The sequence below is a fragment of the Hyla sarda genome, chromosome 8 (genome assembly GCF_029499605.1).
Source record: "Hyla sarda isolate aHylSar1 chromosome 8, aHylSar1.hap1, whole genome shotgun sequence".
Classification (NCBI taxonomy): Eukaryota; Metazoa; Chordata; class Amphibia; order Anura; family Hylidae; genus Hyla; species Hyla sarda.
The window spans coordinates 174,008,598-174,033,205 of NC_079196.1; the positions used below are offsets into that span (position 1 = coordinate 174,008,598).

Sequence of the window (24,608 nt, forward strand, 5' to 3'; positions counted from 1 at the left end):
TTAGCCAGTAGCACTTTAATAAAAATGGCATCTGCAGTGATCCTTCAACTTACAATGGCCTCAACATACAATAGTTTCAACATACAATGGTCTTTTCTGGACCATTGTAACTTGAAACCAAACTCAACATACAATGCTACAGACAGTCCAGATCTGTGAAACATGTCAATGACTGGAAGAACCGACCAATCAGAATGGGCAATTTACTGGTAAAACCCCTGTATGACTGAAGTGCATGCACTGATTGGCTGTCTGGTAGCGCCCCTTACAGTTCAGGGAGGTACTACATGTTCTGTACTACTCTTTACCTTTACAATTACCAGGTTTCCATAGAGTTAAGGTCTCAACATACAATGGTTTCAACATACAATGGTCATCCTGGAACCAATTAATATTGTAACTTGAGGGACCACCGTAATAGATGCCCATAAAGAGTTGCTTAAACAGACACATAAAATTTGAATGGTGTGACTACTGCTCCATTCACTTAGGCACTCGGAACATCCATTCTCAGACCCAGCAGACAGAACTCTAGGGATTGCCCTTACACTTATTTATTCTTCAGATACGTCATTATGGGAAAATGGGCCATCACTCCTGAGACCAGTCAGAAATCCTCTGATGTCAGAGACGAGCGCTGTCCTGGGATTGGGAGGATGTTGAGGAAATCGCTCACTGTATAGGAGATATGTTTTGCATTACAGGAGTACCCTTTTAAGATAGAATGCACCAGTGTGCCCACTGCAGTATAAATATACTGTATATTTCCAATCACTCGGTAGATATGTCTGCTTGTTGGGGAAAGGGAGGCGAGTCATAAATCTCTTAAGGATTTATGGAGATTGTCTGGGAAATGTCCTATAGATTTTAATAAATCCTTTTAGGCCATTTATATTCTAGCAACAACAAAAAATCCAATATAAGCTATACTTCTGGGACATTCTTTGTCCAAAATGTGAGGCATAAAACACAAAGACAATTGTTGTGTACACTAAAACGACTTAAACTTGGTATTAATGGGACTTGATGTGACTAAACAAATGCTATCTTGGACACCAATGTTATGTCTTATCTTTAATGTACCAATAAACCCTCATCTTACACTTTAGGAATATGTCAGCCCCGCTTAGGGCCGCACACTTTTTATTTCTTCTTGCTTCTTGTCACGATGCCGGCTGGCAGGTAGTGGATCCTCTGTGCCAGAGAGGGATTGGCGTGGACCGTGCTAGTGGATCGGTTCTAAGTCACTACTGGTTTTCACCAGAGCCCGCCGCAAAGCGGGATGGTCTTGCTGCGGCGGTAGTGACCAGGTCGTATCCACTAGCAACGGCTCACCTCTCTGGCTGCTGAAGATAGGCGCGGTACAAGGGAGTAGACAGAAGCAAGGTCGGACGTAGCAGAAGGTCGGGGCAGGCAGCAAGGATCGTAGTCAGGGGCAACGGCAGGAGGTCTGGAACACAGGCTAGGAACACACAAGGAAACGCTTTCACTGGCACGATGGCAACAAGATCCGGCAAGGGAGTGCAGGGGAAGTGAGGTGATATAGGGAAGTGCACAGGTGAACACACTAATTGGAATCACTGCGCCAATCAGCGGCGCAGTGGCCCTTTAAATCGCAAAGACCCGGCGCGCGCGCGCCCTAGGGAGCGGGGCCGCGCGCGCCGGGACAGGACCGAGGGAGAGCGAGTCAGGTACGGGAGCCGGGGTGCGCATCGCGAGCGGGCGCTACCCGCATCGCGAATCGCATCCCGGCTGGAAGCGGAATCGCAGCGCCCCGGGTCAGTGGATCTGACCGGAGCGCTGCAGTGGGGAGAGTGTAGCGAGCGCTCCGGGGAGGAGCGGGGACCCGGAGCGCTCGGCGTAACAGTACCCCCCCCCCTTGGGTCTCCCCCTCTTCTTAGAGCCTGAGAACCTGAGGAGCAGACTTTTGTCTAGGATGTTGTCCTCAGGTTCCCAGGATCTCTCTTCTGGACCACAACCCTCCCAATCCACTAAAAAAAAGGTTTTCCCTCTGACCTTTTTAGAAGCTAGGATCTCTTTGACGGAGAAGATGTCCGAGGAGCCGGAAACAGGAGTGGGAGGAACAGATTTGGGAGAGAAACGGTTGAGGATGAGTGGTTTAAGAAGAGAAACGTGAAAGGCATTAGGGATACGAAGAGAAGGAGGAAGAAGAAGTTTGTAAGAGACAGGATTAATCTGACACAAAATTTTGAAAGGACCAAGATAGCGTGGTCCCAACTTGTAGCTAGGGACACGGAAGCGGACATATTTAGCGGAGAGCCATACCTTGTCTCCAGGGGAAAAAATGGGAGGAGCTCTTCTTTTCTTATCCGCGAACTTCTTCATGCGTGATGAAGCCTGTAAGAGAGAATTTTGGGTCTCTCTCCATATGATGGAAAGGTCACGAGAAATTTCATCCACAGCGGGCAGACCAGAGGGCAAGGGGGTAGGGAGGGGGGGAAGAGGGTGACGGCCGTACACCACGAAAAATGGGGATTTGGAGGAAGATTCAGAGACTCTGAAGTTATACGAGAATTCGGCCCATGGAAGGAGATCTGCCCAGTCATCCTGGCGGGAGGAAACAAAATGTCGTAAATAATCACCCAAGACCTGGTTAATTCTTTCTACTTGTCCATTGGATTGGGGATGATATGCAGAAGAAAAATTTAATTTAATCTTGAGTTGTTTACAGAGAGCCCTCCAGAATTTAGACACGAATTGGACGCCTCTATCCGAGACGATCTGCGTAGGCAACCCGTGAAGACGAAAAATGTGTACAAAAAATTGTTTAGCCAACTGAGGCGCTGAAGGAAGACCAGGAAGAGGGATGAAATGTGCCATTTTGGAGAATCGATCAACGACCACCCAAATAACAGTGTTGCCACGGGAAGGGGGTAAATCAGTAATAAAATCCATACCAATCAGAGACCAAGGCTGTTCGGGGACAGGCAGGGGATGAAGAAAACCAGCGGGCTTCTGGCGAGGAGTCTTATCCCGGGCACAGATAGTGCAGGCTCGCACAAAGTCCACAACATCCGTCTCCAGAGTCGGCCACCAATAGAAGCGGGAGATGAGTTGCACAGATTTCTTGATGCCCACATGACCTGCGAGATGGGAGGAGTGACCCCATTTGAGGATTCCGAGGCGTTGGCGTGGAGAAACAAAGGTCTTTCCTGGAGGAGTTTGCCTGATGGAGGCTGGAGAAGTGGAGATCAGGCAGTCAGGTGGAATGATGTGTTGCGGAGAGAGATCAACTTCTGAGGCATCCGAGGAACGAGAGAGAGCATCGGCCCTAATGTTCTTATCGGCAGGCCGAAAGTGAATTTCAAAATTAAATCGGGCAAAGAACAGAGACCACCGGGCCTGGCGAGGATTCAGCCGTTGGGCAGACTGGAGGTAGGAGAGGTTCTTGTGGTCGGTGTAAATAATAACTGGAAATCTTGATCCCTCCAGCAGATGCCTCCATTCCTCAAGTGCTAATTTGATGGCTAGAAGCTCTCGATCCCCGATGGAGTAGTTCCTCTCCGCCGGAGAGAAGGTCCTAGAAAAAAACCCACAAGTGACAGCATGCCCGGAAGAATTTTTTTGTAGAAGAACAGCTCCAGCTCCCACTGAGGAGGCATCAACCTCCAATAGGAAGGGTTTGGAAGGGTCAGGTCTGGAGAGCACGGGAGCCGAAGAAAAGGCAGACTTGAGTCGTTTAAAGGCGTCTTCCGCTTGAGGAGGCCAAGACTTGGGATCGGCATTTTTTTTGGTTAAAGCCACGATAGGAGCCACAACGGTAGAAAAATGTGGAATAAATTGCCTGTAATAATTGGCGAACCCCAAAAAGCGTTGGATAGCACGGAGTCCGGAGGGGCGTGGCCAATCTAAGACGGCAGAGAGTTTGTCTGGATCCATTTGTAGTCCCTGGCCAGAGACCAAGTATCCTAGAAAAGGAAGAGATTGGCATTCAAACAGACATTTCTCAATTTTGGCATAGAGTTGATTGTCACGAAGTCTCTGAAGAACCATACGGACATGCTGGCGGTGTTCTTCTAGATTGGCAGAAAAAATTAGGATATCGTCCAGATATACAACAACACAGGAGTATAACAGATCACGAAAAATTTCATTAACAAAGTCTTGGAAGACAGCAGGGGCGTTGCACAGGCCAAAGGGCATGACCAGATACTCAAAGTGTCCATCTCTGGTGTTAAATGCCGTTTTCCACTCATCCCCCTCTCTGATGCGGATGAGGTTATAAGCACCTCTTAAGTCCAGTTTAGTAAAGATGTGGGCACCTTGGAGGCGATCAAAGAGTTCAGAGATGAGGGGTAGGGGGTAGCGGTTCTTAACCGTGATTTTATTAAGACCGCGGTAGTCAATGCAAGGACGTAGGGAGCCATCTTTTTTGGACACAAAGAAAAATCCGGCTCCGGCAGGAGAGGAGGATTTACGGATAAAGCCCTTTTTTAAATTTTCCTGGACGTATTCAGACATGGCAAGAGTCTCTGGGGCAGAGAGAGGATAAATTCTGCCCCGGGGTGGAGTAGTGCCCGGGAGGAGGTCGATAGGACAATCATAAGGCCTGTGAGGAGGTAGAGTCTCAGCTTGTTTTTTGCAGAAAACATCCGCGAAGTCCATATAGGCCTTAGGGAGACCGGTTACTGGAGGAACCACAGAGTCACGACAAGGGTTACTGGGAACCGGTTTTAGACAGTCCTTGGAACAAGAGGGCCCCCAACTCTTGATCTCCCCAGTGGACCAATCCAGGGTTGGGGAATGAAGTTGAAGCCAGGGAAGTCCAAGGAGAATTTCCGAAGTGCAATTGGGGAGGACCAAAAGTTCAATCCTCTCGTGATGAGATCCGATGCTCATTAGAAGGGGCTCCGTGCGGAAACGTATGGTACAGTCCAATCTTTCATTGTTTACACAATTGATGTAAAGGGGTCTGGCGAGACTGGTCACTGGGATGTTGAACCTGTTGACGAGAGAGGCCAAAATAAAATTTCCTGCAGATCCAGAGTCCAAGAAGGCCACAGTAGAGAAGGAGAAGGCAGAGGCAGACATCCGCACAGGCACAGTAAGACGTGGAGAAGCAGAGTAGACATCAAGGACTGTCTCACCTTTGTGCGGAGTCAGCGTACGTCTTTCCAGGCGGGGAGGACGGATAGGACAATCCCTCAGGAAGTGTTCGGTACTAGCACAGTACAGGCAGAGGTTCTCCATGCGGCGTCGTGTCCTCTCTTGAGGTGTCAGGCGAGACCGGTCGACCTGCATAGCCTCCACGGCGGGAGGCACAGGAACGGATTGCAGGGGACCAGAGGAGAGAGGAGCCGAGGAGAAGAAACGCCTCGTGCGAACAGAGTCCATATCTTGGCGGAGCTCCTGACGCCTTTCGGAAAAACGCATGTCAATGCGAGTGGCTAGGTGAATGAGTTCATGTAGATTAGCAGGAATTTCTCGTGCGGCCAGAACATCTTTAATGTTGCTGGATAGGCCTTTTTTAAAGGTCGCGCAGAGGGCCTCATTATTCCAGGATAATTCTGAAGCAAGAGTACGGAATTGTACGGCATACTCGCCAACGGAAGAATTACCCTGGACCAGGTTCAACAGGGCAGTCTCAGCAGAAGAGGCTCGGGCAGGTTCCTCAAAGACACTTCGGATTTCCGAGAAGAAGGAGTGTACAGAGGCAGTGACGGGGTCATTGCGGTCCCAGAGCGGTGTGGCCCAAGACAGGGCTTTTCCAGACAGAAGGCTGACTACGAAAGCCACCTTAGACCTTTCAGTGGGAAACTGGTCCGACATCATCTCCAGATGCAGGGAACATTGGGAAAGAAAGCCACGGCAAAACTTAGAGTCCCCATCAAATTTATCCGGCAAGGATAGGCGTAGACCAGGAGCGGCCACTCGCTGCGGAGGAGGTGCAGGAGCTGGCGGAGGAGATGACTGCTGAAGCTGTGGTAGTAACTGCTGTAGCATAACGGTCAGTTGAGACAGCTGTTGGCCTTGTTGCGCTATCTGTTGTGACTGCTGGGCGACCACCGTGGTGAGGTCAGCGACAACTGGCAGAGGAACTTCAGCGGGATCCATGGCCGGATCTACTGTCACGATGCCGGCTGGCAGGTAGTGGATCCTCTGTGCCAGAGAGGGATTGGCGTGGACCGTGCTAGTGGATCGGTTCTAAGTCACTACTGGTTTTCACCAGAGCCCGCCGCAAAGCGGGATGGTCTTGCTGCGGCGGTAGTGACCAGGTCGTATCCACTAGCAACGGCTCACCTCTCTGGCTGCTGAAGATAGGCGCGGTACAAGGGAGTAGACAGAAGCAAGGTCGGACGTAGCAGAAGGTCGGGGCAGGCAGCAAGGATCGTAGTCAGGGGCAACGGCAGGAGGTCTGGAACACAGGCTAGGAACACACAAGGAAACGCTTTCACTGGCACGATGGCAACAAGATCCGGCAAGGGAGTGCAGGGGAAGTGAGGTGATATAGGGAAGTGCACAGGTGAACACACTAATTGGAATCACTGCGCCAATCAGCGGCGCAGTGGCCCTTTAAATCGCAAAGACCCGGCGCGCGCGCGCCCTAGGGAGCGGGGCCGCGCGCGCCGGGACAGGACCGAGGGAGAGCGAGTCAGGTACGGGAGCCGGGGTGCGCATCGCGAGCGGGCGCTACCCGCATCGCGAATCGCATCCCGGCTGGAAGCGGAATCGCAGCGCCCCGGGTCAGTGGATCTGACCGGAGCGCTGCAGTGGGGAGAGTGTAGCGAGCGCTCCGGGGAGGAGCGGGGACCCGGAGCGCTCGGCGTAACACTTCTATGTTACTTATCACCAGACTTTTTCCTTATTTCTCTTTTGCACAGATAACTCCTTTGCTACTTGGCAGCTAGTATTTCTTTCTTAGGCAGTGATACTTTTCACTTTCTTACTTTTATTTCTTAGGCAATGTCACTTTGTTATAAGCCCCAACCCCCCCGATAAACTAAACATGTTTGTTTGTTTTTTAATGTTGGGATCTATTGGGGAGCTCAATAGTGTTCAATTCTTCAACAACCCCACCGCATGTGTAATAAAGCAGTCTAATTCAGGACACAGTGTCCTCAATAGTAAGGGTCTATTCCCACACCAGAATTTCTGCTTGTGGAATTCCACCTGAAATCAAGGCCATAGACTTCTATGGGATTACGCACTCCTATTCACATTTCTGAAATTCAGAAGTGTGAATAGGAGTGCGGAATCCCACAGGAGTCTATGGGCTTTAACCCCTTAAGGACCACGGACGTATGAGTACGTCCCTGCTGGGCAGGGACTGGACCGGGGTGACTGCTGATATCGATCAGCAGTCACCCCGCACAAATGCGCAGGGGGGTCTTTAAACCCCCCCATGTCGGCGATCGGCGCAAATCGCAAGTGAATTCACACTTGCGATTTGCGTGATTCTGGGTCATTACGGGTCTATAGTGACCCGGTGACCCGGAATGTAAGGGGGATCGCGGGTGTCTAAGACACCCAGGATCCCCCTGAAGCAATAGGAGTGAGGTGGCAGGGTTGCCACCCCTCCTATCCCTGCTATTGGTGGTCTAGACGCGACCACCAATAGCAGATCGGGGGCGGGGGTGTTAATTTTCATTTTCCCCGTCCTGCCCTCCCACAATAAGCGGGGCAGGATGGGGAAACGACGGGGACCGGCGCCGAAGATCCACTTACCGATCCGGGCGGGCGACGGAGGCTGCGGGCAACGGAGATCGGCGGGCGGCGATGACGTGCGGCTGGATCCGACGGAAGCCGGTGAGTTGCCTAGCAACATCTGGAGGGTACAGTTTGAGACCATTATACAGTGGTCTCTAACTGTAGCCCTCCAGATGTTGCAAAACTACAACTCCCAGCATGCCCAGACAGCTGTTTGGGCATGCTGGGAGTTGTAGTTTTGCAACAGCTGGAGGGCTACAGTTTGAGACCACTATATGGTAGTCTCTGAACTATAGCCCTCCAGATCTTGCAAAACTACAACTCCTAGCATGCCCACACAACTGTTTGCTGTCTGGGCCTGCTGGGATTTGTAGTTTTGCAGCATCTGGAGGGCTACAGTTTGCAGTGGTCTCTATACTGTAGCTCTCCAGATGTTGCAAACCTGCAAATCCCAGCATGCTGGGAGTTGTAGTTGCGATCCCTCCAGCTGTTGCATAACTACATCTCCCAGCATGCCCTTTGGTGATCAGTACATGCTGGGAGTTGTAGTTTTGCAACAGCTGGAGGCACACTGGTTGGAAAATATTGAGTTAGATAACAGAACCTAACTGAAGGTTTTCCAACCAGTGTGCCTCCAGCTGTTGCAAAAGTACAACTCCCAGCCTGCATGGTCTGTCAGTACATGCTGGGAGTTGTAGTTTTGAAACAGCTGGAGGTTTGCCCCCCCATGTGAACGTACAGGGTACATTCACACGGGCAGGCTTACAGTAAGTTTTCTGCTTCAAGTATGAGCTGTGGCAAATTTTTCGCCGCAGCGCAAACTCCTAGCAGGGAACTCACTGTAAACCTTCGCCAGTGTGAATGTACCCTAAAAACACTACACTAACACATAATAAAGGGTAAAACACAACATATACACCCCTTACTGTCGTCGTCCCCCCCCCCCAATAAAAATGTAACGTATTGTATGGCAGTGTTTCCAAAATGGAGCCTCCAGCTGTTGCAAAACAACAACTCCCAGCATTTCTGGAAAGCCACTGACTGTCCAGGCATGCTGGGAGTTTAGCAACAGCTGGAGGCACCCTGTTTGGGAATCACTGGCGTAGAATACCCCTATGTCCACCCCTATGCAATCCCTAATGTAGTCCTCAAATGAGCATGGCGCTCTCACCTTGGAGCCCTGTCGTATTTCAAGGCAACCGTTTAGGGCCACATATGGGGTATCGCCGTACTGCGGAGAAATTGCCTAAAAAATTTTGGGGCCTTTTTCTCCTTTTGCCCCTTATGAAAAGGTGAAGTTGGGGTCTACACCAGCATGTTAGTGTAAAAAAAAAAATTTTTTTACACTAACATGCTGGTGTTGCCCTATACTTTTCATTTTGACAAGAGGTAAAAGGGAAAAAAAAGCCCCCCAAAATTTGTAATGTAATTTCTCCTGACTATGGAGATACCCCATATGTGGGCGCAAAGTGCTCTGGGGGCGCACAACAAGGCCCAGAAGGGAGAGTGCACCATGTACATTTGACGTGATTTGCACAGGGGTGGCTAATTGTTACAGCGGTTTTGACAAACGCAAAAAAAAGAAAAGCCCACATGTGACCCCATTTCAGAAACTACACCCCTCATGGAATTTAATGAGGGGTGCAGTGAGAATTTACACCCCACTGGTGTCTGACAGATCTTTGGAACGGTGGGCTGTGCGTGCAAATTAAAAATTTTGTACAGCCCACTGTTCCAAAGATCTGACAGACACCAGTGGGGGGAAAATGTTCACTGTACCCCTTGTTGCGTTCCTCAAGGGGTCTAGCTTCCAAAATGGTATGCCATGTGGGGGTTATTTTGCTGTCCTGGCACCATAGGGGCTTCCTCAATGCGACATGCCCCCCCGAGCAAAATTTGCTCTCCAAAAGCTAAATGTGACTCATTCTCTTCTGAGCATTGTAGTTCGCCCGTAGTGCACTTCAGGTCCACTTATGGGGTACCTCCATACTCAGAAGAGATGGGGTTACAAATCTTGGGGGGTATTTTCTGCTATTAACCCTTGCAAAAATGTGAAATTTTGGGGGAAACACACATTTTAGTGAAAAAAATTTTTTTTTTTACATATGCAATAGTCGTGAAACATCTGTGGGGTATTAAGGCTTACTTAATTCATTGTTACGTTCCTCAAGGGGTCTAGTTTCCAAAATGGTATGGCATGTGTTTTTTTTTTTTTTTTTTTTTTTTTGCTGTTCTGGCACCATAGGGGCTTCCTAAATGCAACCCTACCCCCAAAAACCATTTCAGAAAAACGTACTCTCCAAAATCCCCTTGTCGCTCCTTCCCTTCTGAGCCCTCTACCGTGCCCGCCGAACACTTTACATACACATATGAGGTATGTGCTTACTCGAGAGAAATTGGGCTAAAAAACAGAAGTATACATTTTCTCCTTTTACCCCTTGTAAAAATGCAAAAATTGGGTCTACAAGAACATGCGAGTGTAAAAAATGAAGATTGTGAATTTTCTCCTTCATTTTGCTGCTATTCCGGTGAAACACCTAAAGGGTTAAAACGCTGACTGAATGTCATTTTGAATACTTTGAGGGGTGCAGTTTTTATAATGGGGTCATTTGTGGGGAATTTCTAATATGAAAACCCTTCAAATCCATTTCAAACCTGAACTGGTCCCTAAAAAATTGTGAGTTTGAAAATTTTGTGAAAAATTGGAAAATTGCTGCTGAACTTTGAAGCCCTCTGGTGACTAAAGCTAAAAACACGTCAATTTTATGATGCAAACATAAAGTAGACATATTGTATATGTGAATAAAAAAATGTTCCTTACATTTTCCTTACAAGCAGAGAGCTTCAAAATTAGAAAAATTCTAAATTTTCAAATTTTTCATCAAATTTGGGGATTTTGCACCAAGAAATTATGCAAGTTACCACAAAATTTTGTCACTATCTCGGAATCAGAATGATAACTAAAAGCATTCCAGAGTTATTAATGTTTAAAGTGACAGTGGTCAGATGTGCAAAAAACGCTCTGGTCCTAAGGTGTAAAATGGCCTGGTCCTTAAGGGGTTAAAGGGGTACTACCATGGAAAACTTTTTTTTTTAAATCAATTGGTGCTAGAAAGTTAAACAGATTTGTAAATCACTTCTATTAAAAAATCTTAATCCTTCCAGTACTTTTTAGGGGCTGTATACTAAAGAGAAATCCAAAAAGAAATGCATTTCTTGTGATGTCCTGACAACAGTGCTCTCAGCAGAGAGGCATTTGAGGCATTAAAGACAGAGTAGAAGATGAATCCTTGCAGCATGGACTGGAACTAGACTTGTGGACAGTGACTTTTGGGTACATGTGGTGCTGACTGAAAACAGCTACAGTGAGTGTGTCTCTGACAAAAGCCAGGCCTAATCTACTGACTAATAACAGACTTAGGTCCACCTTTTTCCCCAGAAGAGGAGAGCAGAGTTAAAGGGGCCCTTTTTTTTAATGAACTGGTGCCAGAAAGTTAAACAGATTTGTAAATTACTTCTATTTAAAAATCTCATTTTTTTCAGTACTTTATAGCAGCTGTATGCTACAGTGGGAATTCTTTTCTTTTTTAATTTCTTTTTTGTGTTGTCCACAGTGTTCTCTGCTGACACCTCTGTCCGTGTCAGGAACAGTCCAGAGCAGCATAGGTTTGCTATTGGGATTTTCTCCTGCTCTGGACAGTTCCTGATACAGGCATCAGGTGTCAGCAGAGAGCACTGTGGACAAAACAAAAAAGAAATTCCAAAAGAAAATAATTTCCTCTGTAGCATACTAATAAGTACTGGAAGGGTAAAGATTTTTTAATAGAAATAATTTATAAATCTGTTTAACTTTCTGGCACCAGTTGATAAAAAAAAATAAAATTAAGTTTTCCACCGGAGTACCCCTTTAAGACTGACTCCTCCATCTATTGGCTAGGAGGCTGCATGTGACCAAATCAACCATTCAGCTGTACTCGAAATTCAAGGCAAGGTAAAAGATGTTAACCCTCTGCAGGCTATAAACCTCAGTGTATGCATTAGACTTGTGGTGGAAGACATAAAATACATTCAAATGCAGACAGTCATACGTGCAATGCAGATAAACATTTTTGCAATACTATCCAGAACTTAATAGACACCTAATGCATCCAGCCTACCTTTAATTACTTAGCCATCCAAACACTCTTATGTGCCTTAAAGGGCTTATCCAGGCATAGAAACACAGAGCTAATTTCTTTTAAAAACAGCACCAGACCTTTCCTGAGGTTGTATGTGGAATTACAATTTGGCTCTATTCACTTCAATGAAACCGAGCTGCAATACCACACATAACCTGAGGAAAGGGGAAGTGCTGTTTTTGAAAGATACTAGCTCTCTTTATCTATTCTTGGATAACCCCTTTATTTATAGTTAGGATAACAACCCAAGACACTGACCTCTTGACTTGTCTGGCCTCCTGACTTGGATGTGATGTTTTTATACTGAAAGTTATGCTTTAGCCAAAGACACAGAATTGTCACAGTCTATCGATTTATTTGTAGCTGCCATATTGAATAAGGGATCCGCACAAGTTAGAATTCCCTAATATGATATTTGAGTCCAATCTAGACAACCCCTTGGAATGGTAAATTGTAGATTCAATCCCAGGAGCAAAGAGTTAAAATGAACCTACTGTGTAATTTACAATGTATCTAAAACTCATCACTAAAGTGATATTAGTTAAGCTTTATGATTATTAAAATGATGGCATTTAACTGTAATAACTAAGGAAGGAACATGATGTAGTAAATATACAAAAAAAAAAACCCAACCATGTTTTAATATCACTTGAGATAACAGCAAATAGACAAGACTAAAGAGCTTTGGTGCCCCCTGCAGGAAATGACTGAATATAATCTGAAATGTCACAACAAACTATAAACATCCTAGTTGTACTTACAGCTTTCAGAGTCCCATTGGATGGCTCAAATAAAAGGACGGTTGCTTGATGCGAGGGAATGTCTGATGATGCGTTAGTCTCATAAAATGTTACCAACTTTGTTGTTAAAGCGTCATCTTCAGTACTGTAAGCCGGCATTACCCCTAAGAAACTAAGGGTATATAAAGCTTAGTGTTTGATACAAGATTTGTTAAAGGGGTACTCCAGTGGAAAACAATTTTTTTTTTAAATCAACAGTTGCAAGAAAGTTAAACAGATGTGTAAATTACTTTTATTTAAAAATCTTAACTCTTCCAGTACTTATCAGCTGCTGTATCCTACAGAGGAAGTTAAGTTGTTCTTTTCAGTCTGACCACAGTGCTCTCTGCTGACACCTCTGTCCGTTTCAGGAGCTGTCCAGAACAGGAGAGGTTTGCTATGGGGATTTGCTCCTACTCTGGACAGTTCCTGACATGGACAGAGGTGTCAGCAGGGAGCACTGTGGTCAGGCAGAAAGGAAATTCAAAAAGTGAAATAACTTCTCTGGAGCATACAGCAGCTGATAAGTACTGGAAGGATTACGATTTTTAAATAGAAGTAATTTACAAATATTTATAACTTTCTGGCACCAGTTGATTTAAAAATATATTTTTTCCACCGGAGTATCCATCTAATGATAAAATGTAATTAAATGCTCTACTAGGAATGAACAAACAATAAACAGCTAGCATTCTAAACTTCAGGTACAGAACGTGTGTAGATGCATTTTGTATCAACTATTTAGGCATCAAAAAAATTTGTCACCACTGATCGAGTCCATGCCCCACCTCTGAAGAAGTCCATGCCCCACCCCTTAAGGAGTCCATTTCTCACCCCTAAAGGAGTCCATTTTCCACCCCTGAAGGAGTCCATGCAAATTACCTTGTGTAGCCAACAGAAAATTAAAATTTTACATTAATTAGACTGTAATTCATGTTCCAAACTGCTGACACTGTTAGATAACTGTTAGCAGAGCTGGACGGGCCATCAGGCCCACCAGGCATTTGCCCAGTGGGCTGAGCTGTCCAGTGGGCCGTCTGCTTACCTTAAAGGGGTACTCCACTGTAAAACATTGGTGCCAGCATCAACTGGTGCCAGAAATTTTAACATATTTGTAAATTACTTCTATTTAATAATCTTAATCCTTCTAGTACTTATCAGCTGCTATATGTTCCACAGGAAGTTCTTTTCTTTTTGAATTTCTTTTCTGTCTGACCACAGTGCTCTCTGCTGACACCTCTGTCCATTTTAGGAACTGTCCAGAGTAGGAGCTAATCCCCATAGCAAACCTCTCCTGCTCTGGACAGTTACTAAAATGGACAGAGGTGTCAGCAGAGAGCACTGTGGTCAGACAGAAAAGAAATTCAAAAAGAAAAGAACTTCCTGTGGAACATATAGCAGCTGATAATTACTGGAAGGATTAAGATTTTTAAATAGAAGTAATTTACAAATATGTTTACATTTCTGGCACCAAATGATACAATTATTATTATTTTTTTAAGTGTACAGTTCCGGATTCTCTGCCCCCTTCTTTGGCCACCCTCTGGTGGGGGCCCAAGTCTAATCAGATGGGGCAGGGACACTGCTGCTTTAACAGCATGCGCAGTGGCTTCTGGGAGCAGATGTGCCCCGCACAGGTATGCACGTCTGCTTCTAGCACCTGACCTGTCTCTGTCTGCAACTGCCCGCATGGAATGGATGGGAGTTGGCCTGCCCTAGTGTTGTCTCCAACCCCACTATATCGCCTCCAGCTGATGACCCCGACCCTGCTTCATTGCCTTCACCTGATTACCCTGACCCTCTACATCATGTGCAGCACATCACTGTGCTGATCTCCATTCATAGCTGCCACAGGTCAAAAGGGTGAATGGACTGGGGGGGGGGGGAGGATATATGTATGATGTGTGTATGTATCATAGATGTGTATGATAGGTGTGTGTATGATAGATGTACGTATGAAAAATATGTGTATCTATGATAGATGTGTCTATGATAGATGTGTGTGTATGTATGATAGATGGATGTGTGTATGTATTTGTCATACATTGACATATCTATCATACAAGCATCTATCATACTTACACACATCCATCTATTATATACACATACCTCTATCTTACATACACCAGTCATATTCACAGCTATCATTAATACATACTGTACATATACTGTACATCAGTCTTACATTCATCATACACACTTCAAAATACATACATACTTCACAATACTGTACATCAATGCAGAGGGGTGGGAGACGGGCCTAGGGCAGCACAAATCTAAAATACACCACTGATGAGTTAGGGAATATTAGTTTAGATTTGTGTTATCCATTCTGTTGCTTTCCAGCTATTTCACAATTACAGTTCCTATCATGTTCTGACAGCCTTCTGGAGCAAGACTTAGGGGTCTGGGGGAGGTGGACAGAGGAGCCTGGAGAAGGAGGACAGAGTTGGGGTTCAGCTGAACTGAGAAGAAACAGTGTGTGGCAGTATTAGTGGGTACAGTGTGTGGTGGGGTTATATTCAGAGTGTACAGTGTGTGTCAGGATTATATTCAGATGGGCACAGTGTTTTGCAGTGTTATATGAATTAGTTTCTTCATATAAAGAATGAGGATGTGCTGGTAAAGTGAGGAGTTAATGATGTTCAGGCATCAGACTCTGCAGAGGAAGATGTAGCTGAAAGACGTACTAGTGCAAGAACCAAGATGTCACTCAGGTCATTGAAATCATTGTGTATTCTGTCTGACTGTCCCATCATAGCTGTAGTCACTTGTAAGTTTTGCAATTATGATGGGAGAAACTGTACCCCAATCCGTGGCTCTCCAGCTGTTGCAAAACTATAACACCCATAATGCCTGAAACTTTACACACACAATTTTTTTTATTATTAATTTGTGACTTACAAAAGCCTAAAAATGCTAGCATTTTATTTTGGGCTTTTTGATGCTCTTTTTTAAGCCATTTTTTCTAAAAATAGAATGCGTTTTTGAGTGCTTTATTAATTTTGGTGGCAAATCACATGTTATTAATTTTGGTGGCAAATTTCATTGAGGAATTTCTCTTGAGGAATGTGGAAATAAAAAAACCAAACAACAGAGGTGCAAAGGAGAAATGCCAAATGCATACTGGGTATTAGAAAAACTGTCACTGACCCCCAGAAAAACTCCACTACAAAGCATTGTAGGTGTCCTGCCAAAGCCAGTGAGTAGGTGAGTGGTGCTCTGATGTATTGAGCCCTGGCAAAAGGAAGTGGTGTGTTGCAGAGACTGGGAGCAACAATAGATGAGGCAGTGGGGGATCACATGAGCGGAGTAAAGATTTTTGGGGTGAAGACTTAAGCAGGTACTCAGGACATCTTTTTAGAAAAATAACTTTTTGCCAGAGTACCCCTTTAAGGTATTTCACATGGGCGTATTTCTTTTCAAGCTCGCAGTTGAGTTTGAAAAGGGTCAGGGTCTCAGTGCACTACCCGCGCAGATTTTCATCAGCGGAAAATGCTGCAGGTAGCGCACCGCCCCACTTTTCAAACTCGCAGTGGTCCATCAAGCAGGTAATAAGTGCTAAATAGTAACTGTAAATGTAAATTTTATACTGGCCAGAAAAAATAAAAAAAGACAGAAAAAATGTAAACGTTATAGGGGTAATAATAGTGCAATATATAATAGTGCAATAATAGGGGTAATAATAGTGCAATGTAAAAAAAAGAGGTATTTTAAAAGTAGTAAAATTAAACAACATGTATAAATTGGGTACCAATATAATTGTACTAACCCATAAAATAAACATAACATGTAGTTTTATTGTAAAGTGCACCGTCCTACAACAGCACGCTCTCATATGGCCCTGTGGATAGTAAAATGAATGAGTTATGGCTTTTTGAAGGCGAGGAGGCTTGATCATAAGGTGTTTGCTGTATAAATAAATAGTTGCTCTACGTAAGTGCATTAACAAAGTGGAGGGTGGTATAAAGAAACACATAATAATATTGCGTATTATGTAATAATAATATGCTTACCCATTGTACTTTGCCACGGGCACAATGGTCCGGATGGGTTGCACAATGCCTCCTTCTTTTCCTCTGGAATAATTGATCAGGGCTTTTTCCAGCAAAGGTATCAACGTGGAATAGACTAAGTATTTCTCCACTATCTCGGGCCCTAGGAACACTGGCTGTTCACTCATACTGACAGATTGGAACTTGTGAGCTATCTAGGTCACCAGACCATGTGAAATACCTGATAGCTGAGAACCCCTCAGCTGCTCCATAAAATCCAGCCCAATTTCTGGTGACGCCTCCTCTCTCCGACACACCTCTCGCTCCGGTTGGGTGAACTTTTCTGAGGTTACTTTGTAATCCTTTTTCTGCCAGTACAACTTTGTAATGACGGCAAAAAAACTGAGAAAGTACATTGTGTGGGAAAAAAGACAGATGGTATATTGCACTGTAAATTATTAGCTTACACTGTGAACTTTGACTGCTTTTTCAGAATAGCAACAATATATATATATATATATATATATATATATATATATATTGCAAATGCCAGTAAATGTCAAAGTAAGGGCACATTCACACTATGGAATATCCAACCAGAGAATTAAAACGAATTGAATCAGTGCTAGGACCATATAGACATGCACCATTCCTATTGACGGCAATGCAGTCTGTGTGGAATTCCGCAGAAAGAATAAATATGTTTATTCCTTTGGCAGAGTCTGGAATTTTAATTCTGCAGTGTACAGTGCAGCAGAATCCCATTAAGACAATGAGAGACTGCTGTACCAGAATTTCCCACTCGGAAATTCTGTAGTGTGAATGGGCCTGAAGCTGTATTATAGCAGTTTTTTAGGCTCTGTTGCTACCATATACAGTGGCATAAATTGGAGAAAAGGAATTGTCTTAGGTTTAATAGGGCTTGTCCACACTATGAACATTCAGCCAGCTGAATTCTACTTGCAGCACGTGCCACCAAATACTTCAGCAGTAGAACCGCGCAGAAATGCGCCATTTCTATAGGGGGAGATTAGCAAATTCTCATTTTTTTTTATAAATTCTTGCTTAATCTAATAAGACAGTGACATCTAGTGGCCAAAGCAGTAATCTAGAAATGTGGTCATTGTTGTCAAAAGTAATAATTTAGCATTAATCAAAATAATCAGTTCATTTAAATAATTTTCGGTGACTAATGCCAATAAAATAATCATATATATATATATATATATATATATATATATATATATATATATATATATATAAAACTCAACGGTGTGTGTGTGTGTGTATGTGTGTGTGTGTATGTTCCAGCATCACGTCCAAACGGCTAAAGATAGTAACATGAAACTTGGCACACATGTTACTTATATGTCAACAACAAACATAGGATAGGTGATTTAACCCTTACTCACCCCCATTTGCCAGGGGCGGGGCTTATGTTTAAAGTCCCATACAAGTCCATGGGAAATATATGTTACTGCATAACTTCCATAGGCTGGAGATATTTCGATAATACTTTGTCACATGTTACTTATATGTCCACTTAAAATATAGGATAGTTAATTTAACTCTTAACTTCCCCCATTTGTGAGGGTCAGGGCTTTTGTTCAACCTGTTAAGGACCCAGGGCGTACCTGTACGCCCTGAGTCCGCTCCCGATCTATAACGCGGGGCCACGGCGTCATAGCGAGTCAGGCCCGGCCTCTAGCAACTAGAGGCCGGGACCCTTGGCTAATAGCACGCAGCATTGATTGTGCTGCCACACGCTATTAACCCTTTAGATGCGGCGTTCAAAGTTGAACGCCGCGTCTAAAATGAAAGTGAAACCATGCCGGTTAGCTCAGGGAGCTGTTTGGGATAGCCAAAGTGAAATCGTGGCATCCCGAACAGCTTACAGGAAAGCTGGAGGGTCCCTACCTGCCTCCTCGCTGTCTGATCGCCGAATGACTGCTCAGTGCCTGAGATCCAGACATGAGCAGTCAAGCGGCAGAATCATCGATCACTGGTTTCCTATGAGAAACCAGTGATCAATGTGAAAGATCAGTGTGTGCAGTGTTATAGGTCCCTATGGGAGCTATAACACTGCAAAAAAAAGTGAAAAAAAAGTGAATAAAGATCATTTAACCCCTTCCCTATTAAAAGTTTGAATCACCCCCCTTTTCCCATAAAAAAAAACAAAAAAACAGTGTCAATAAAAATAGCAAAAATGGTACCGTTAAAAACTTCAGATCACGGCGCAAAAAATGAGTCCCCATACCGCCCCATACGCGGAAAAATAAAAAAGTTATAGGGGTCAGAATATGACAATTTTAAATGTATAAATTTTCCTGCATGAAGTTTTGATTTTTTCCAGAAGTACGACAAAATCCAACCTATATAAGTAGGGTATCATTTTAATCGTATGGACCTACAGAATAAAGATAAGGTGTTATTTTTACCGAAAAATGTACTGTGCAGAAACTGAAGCCCCCAAAAGTTACAAAATGTCGTTTTTGTTTTCAATTTTGTCTCACATTGATTTTTTTTTCCATTTCGCTGTAGGTTTTTGGGTAAAATGACTGATGTCATTACAAAGTAGAATTGGTGGCGCAAAAAATAAGCCATCATATGGATTTTTAGGTGAAAGATTGAAAGAGTTATGATTTTTTAAAGGTAAGGAAATGAAAACGAAAATGCAAAAACGGAAAAACCCCGGGTCCTTAAGGGGTTAAAGTCCCATGCAAATCAATGGGAAATGTATGTTCCCACATAACTTCCGTACGGCTGGAGATATTTCAATTAGGGATGCACCGATATATCGGCGGCCGATACAACAACAACAAAAAATGTGCCGATAATGAGCCACCTCCCCTGCCCGCCCACAGCACAAGTTGCAAACACTGCCAGTGGCAGAGGCACTCGTGGGGGGGTACTGGGGCGGCCGCAACATCTGGGGGGGCGCACTCTCCAGGATAGGAATACTTCTTTTTATGTGCCCGGGCCGGCTCCCGTGTGTGGCTGCAGGCGGGGGCCAGCCAGCGCATATAAAAACTAATACTGTATACTAAAAACCAGGGGGCCTCCAGCTGTTGTGAAACTACAACTCCCAGCATGCCTGGACCGGCAAAGTCTGTCCGGGCATGCTGGGAGTTGTAGTTTCACAACAGCTGAAGGCCCCCTGGTTTTTAGTATATAGTATTAGGTTTTATATGCTCTTGTCGGCCCCCGCCTGCAGCGACACACGGGAGCCGGCCCGGGCACATAAAAAGAAGTATTCCTATCCCGGACATCCCTGTATCCCGAAAAATCTTTTCGGGACATAAGGATGTCCGCCGGTCACTCACCATTCCCCGGCGTCCTCCTGCGATCCTTCTTCGGTTCCTCGCTTCTCCGCCTCTATGGTCGTACGCACGGGACGTCACTGACGTCCCGTGCGTACAACCATAGAGACGCAGGAGGACCGCAGGATTGTCGCAGGAGAATGCGCGCTGGCCGGGGCCTGGTAAGTGACCGCGTCATCTTGTTTAGTGGTCCATAGGCCATAGCAGTAAATGTGACCCCAGGCCGGAGGAGCGGTGACCGGAACACTGTGGGGGCAGCAGTACAGACATACAGCCTCCAGCCGTACACTGTATATGGCTGGAAGCTGTATGTCTGTGGGGTGGGGGGAAGCTGCCTACTATTGTGAGGGAACTGCTGACCTAATGTGGGGGGGAGCTGCCTACAAATGTGGGGGGAGCTGCCTAATATTGTGGGGGGGAGCTGCCTAATATTGTGGGGGGAGCTGCCTAATATTGTGGGGGAACTGCTGACCTAATGTGGGGGGGAGCTGCCTACAAATGTGGGGGGAGCTGCCTAATATTGTCGGGGGGAGCTGCCTAATATTGTGGGGGGAGCTGCCTAATATTGTGGGGGAACTGCTGACCTAACGTGGGGGGGAGCTGCCTACAAATGTGGGGGAGCTGCTGAATATTGTGGGGGGGGGAGCTGCCTAATATTGTTGGGGGGCAGGTGCCTACAAATGTGGGGGGGAGCTGCCTAATATTGTTGGGGGGGAGCTGCCTACAAATGTGGGGGGAGCTGCCTAATATTGTTGGGGGGGAGCTGCCTAATATTGTTGGGGGGTGCTGCCTAATATTGTGGGAAACCTGCCTACTATTGTGGGGGAAATGCTGACCTAATGTGGGGGAGCTGCCTACTATTGTGGGGGAGCTGCCTACTATTGTGGGGGGAGCTGCCTATTAGTGGGGGAACTTCCGACCTAATGTGGGGGAGCTGGCAATCTAATGTGGGGGAATCTAATCTAATGAGCGGAGCGCTGCATTTTACCAGAAGACGGGGAGAAGTCATTTTCGGTTTCGGTATCGGTTTCGGCCGGACATTTTTTTTATTTTGGTTTCGTTTCGGTTCTGAAATTTCCATTTCGGTGCACCTCTAATTTCAATACCTGCTACACATATTATAGGAGGTCGGGATAGGAGGTCGGGATAGGAGGTCGGGATAGGAGGTCGGGGATAAGAGGTTGGGATAAGAGGTCGGGATAGGAGGTCGGGATAGGAGGTCGGGATAGGAGGTCGGGATAGGAGGACAGGATATGAGGTTGAGATAGGAGGGCAGGAAATGAGTTGAGATATGAGGATGGGATATGAGGTTGGGATATGAGGAAGTGGTAGGAGGTTGGGATATGAGGTCAGGATAGGAGGTTGGGATAGGAGGTCGAGATAGGAGGTCGAGATAGGAGGACAGGATATGAGGTCGAGATAGGAGGTCGGGATATGAGGTCGAGATAGGAGAACAGGATATGAGGTTGAGATCTGAGAACGGGATAGGAGGTCAGGATATGAGGTCGAGAAATGATGGCAGGATATGAGGTTGGGATATGAGGACGGGATATGAATTTGAGATATGAGGACGGGATATGGGGTTGGGATATGACAACAATATATGAGGACGGGATATGAAGTAAAAGCTTCCGCCTTTGTTGATTTCCCTCCCCAACAAGGATTAGGAAGGAAAAACCGGGCCACAAGGGTACTCAGCTAGTATTAATAATAAGTAATACTCAATCTAAGGCTAGGTTCACACTGCCGTTGTGCTCCAACCCTTATTTTTGAATAGGGTCCAATGGGTGTCTGGTGTTTAACAGGGGTTGAGCAGAATAAAAAAATAGGATATACAGTATTTCTTTTTCTCGGTTCAGATCCCACCCTTACACCGGACTCAGAGTCCCCTTTAGCGAAGCATGGCAGCAGAGTGAATGACCAATCAGTGCTATCTTTTTTTCACATGACATAAAAGCACCCAGCTAAGAATCAAGGGGTAAATATTTCAATAATGGAAATATCACCTAGAGCCTAATGTGGGGTGCTTCATCTTGAGACTACTGTCTGGTGCTCCTGTCTACTGGTAAATGAAAGTGCAACCCAGTAAACCAAGATGAAATTGCTAAGAAATGAAATGTCTCCAAGAAGTGCTGAATCCAGCCTGTACCACCTAGCCCTGTTTTCTAACAAACAATGAATTATTAAATCCCTTTAACCCCCTTGGGGACTCAGGGTTTTTCCGTTTTTGCACTTTCGTTTTTTCCTCCTCATCTTTAAAAAATCATAACCCTTCCAATTTTGCACCTACAGACCCATATGATGGCTTATTTTTTGCGCCACCAATTCTACTTTGTAATCACATCAGTTATTTTACCCAAAAATCGACGGCGAAAGAAAAATAAAATCATTGCAAGACGAAATTGAAGAAAAACGCCATTTTGTAAACTTTGGGGGCTTCCGTTGCTACGCAGTAAATACCTTCTCTTTATTCTGTAGGTCCATACTATTAAAATGATACCCTACTTATATAGGTTTGATTTTGTCATACTTCTGAAAAAAATCATAACTACATGGAGGAAAATGTTTACGTTTAAAATTGTCATCTTCTGACTCCTATAACTTTAAATTTTTCTGCGTACAGGCTGGTTTGAGGGCTAATGTTTTGTGCCGTCATCTGAAGTTTTTATTGGTACCATTTTGTTTTGATTGGACTTTTTATTTTTTTTTTTATGGTATAAAAAGTGACCAAAAATACGCAATTTTGGACTTTGGAATTTTTTTACGTGTACGCCATTGACCGTGCGGTTTTATTAATGATATAGTTTTATAGTTCAGACATTTTTTACGCATGCGGCGATACCACATGTTTATTTTTATTTATATTTACATGTTTTTTTTTTATGGGAAAAGGAGGATGATTTGAACTTTTATTAGGGAAGGGGTTAAATCACATTTGTTAACTCTTTTTTTGACACTGGAGGTCTATAACATGCAGTACATTGATTGCCAGCACTGTTCATAGCTATGCCATAGCATTGCATTGATCAATGTTATCGGCGCTCGATTGTTCAAGCCTGGATCTCACTGCGGTGATCTCGATCAGCCGGACTGAGCTGCCGGGAATGCTTTTTTTTAGATTTTAGACGCAGCGATCAACTTTGATCGCCACATCTAAAGGGTTAATAGCACGCATCACTGCGATCGGTGACACGCGCTATTAGCCCCAGGTCCTGGCTACCATTAGCCTCCAAGACTGCGTAACCATAAAAAATTTTTTTTTGTGTCAGAGAGGCTGGCCTGGGGTCCGCTATGCTCGGTACTCTCAAAGCCTCTCTTTGCCAATGACCTGCTCCTATCTACTGATTGCCACACAGGGCTCATCTGCCCTGGTGGCCTTGTGGTTAGTCTGTGCATGCATTGTAAATATGTACAACTGCGCAAACGCTGTGTGAATGCAAATGATTCTGAAGTTTACTGTGTGTGTGCCATTGTATACCTTGACGTCACAAGTGCAGACTAAGGCAGGCGAGCCCTGTGTGTCAATCAATAGAAGGAGCGGGCATGACGTTGGCGGCCCGGGGCATAGCAGAGCCAAGGCCATGCCTGTCTGACAATAGGTCACAGTCTAAAAAACTTTTTTTTATATAGATAACAAAGCAACAAAATATACAAAGAAAGGTATGTCTGATATAAGCTTGATGATAGCTACTGCAATGTGTCTCCTGTTTAACCTTTATAAAAGACGTGACAGATACACTTTAAATTAAAATACAAACTTCTAGAAAATATGTATGTGGGATGGGGTTACCTTGTTCTTGTCCAGACAGGAGCAATATTAGGAACTGGTGTAAGTAGTAAAGAAATCATGTCTGTTTCTGTTCATTGGCTCTATTAAACAGGTTACTGAGCAGAACCTTAGGTAATGGGCAGCTACAAGGAAGAGGAGTTAGAACTTCACTTTGTGGGTAATGATTCTGTAAACCCCTTGAGAAATAATTGAGTATTGTGGTTGAATTTCCATTTAGTGAAAAGTGAGTGTACCAATAGTGTCATTGAATTATTTTGGCACATTAGCGTGGGAAGCTGGCTCGCCTGCAGTTCATATTCAGTCTATTCAGCTGGAGATGGAGCATTTTCCTTCTTCCAGCTGGCTGCTCCTCTAATGGATTTTGATTTAGAAATGACCCAGACCGGCACTCCCTCCACTGTCCTGAGATCCCTCTATGCTGTCACATGCACTGAAAGTGAAGCCATGATGTTCAGTGTGTGAACAAATCACAAAGGCCTTTTTATTACATCTCAATATTCAGAAATGTCTATAGAGAAATATTAGCATCATTTGAATAGTATGATGTCATGTCATACTATTAACGGGACTCATTTAGCAACATTAGGAATAGTCCCTCTGGAATTGTGACAAGTCAGAAAGTTCCAGCTAGAAAGAGTCCCTGTAAACACTGTCAGACAATGGCCCATTAACAGGGCGAGACAAAGAACATTCCCATATACAGTCCTAACCGAGGTGTCCTCATGCTGTTCCTGGGTTCAATCCGTAGCTCCCAGTACTGAAATAAGCCGAGGGTTACAATAGAGCATTATAGAAAGACTAGAAGAAAGTGGCATAAAAAAAAAACATGCAAGCATATATTGAATGATAACCAGAATGGGATTAACAATTTAGCATTT

At 44.8% G+C, this 24,608-nt stretch overlaps 1 protein-coding gene across 2 annotated transcripts in view; it reads right to left on the bottom strand.

Annotated features, from left to right (window-relative positions):
* CRYM (crystallin mu) overlaps window positions 1–17,001 on the bottom strand; it is a 71,040-nt gene extending 54,039 nt beyond the window's left edge. The window contains exons 1-2 of one of the 2 annotated variants that reach the window (XM_056536254.1): window positions 16,642–17,001; window positions 12,608–12,758 (exon numbers count right to left, since the gene is read on the bottom strand). In XM_056536254.1, the coding sequence (XP_056392229.1) occupies window positions 12,608–12,758; window positions 16,642–16,808 (318 nt within the window). In that variant the 5' untranslated portion in view covers window positions 16,809–17,001. The remainder of the gene's footprint in view (window positions 1–12,607; window positions 12,759–16,641) is intronic. The other variant, XM_056536253.1, reaches the window with a different exon arrangement.
* Between the last annotated feature and the right edge of the window lie 7,607 nt (window positions 17,002–24,608).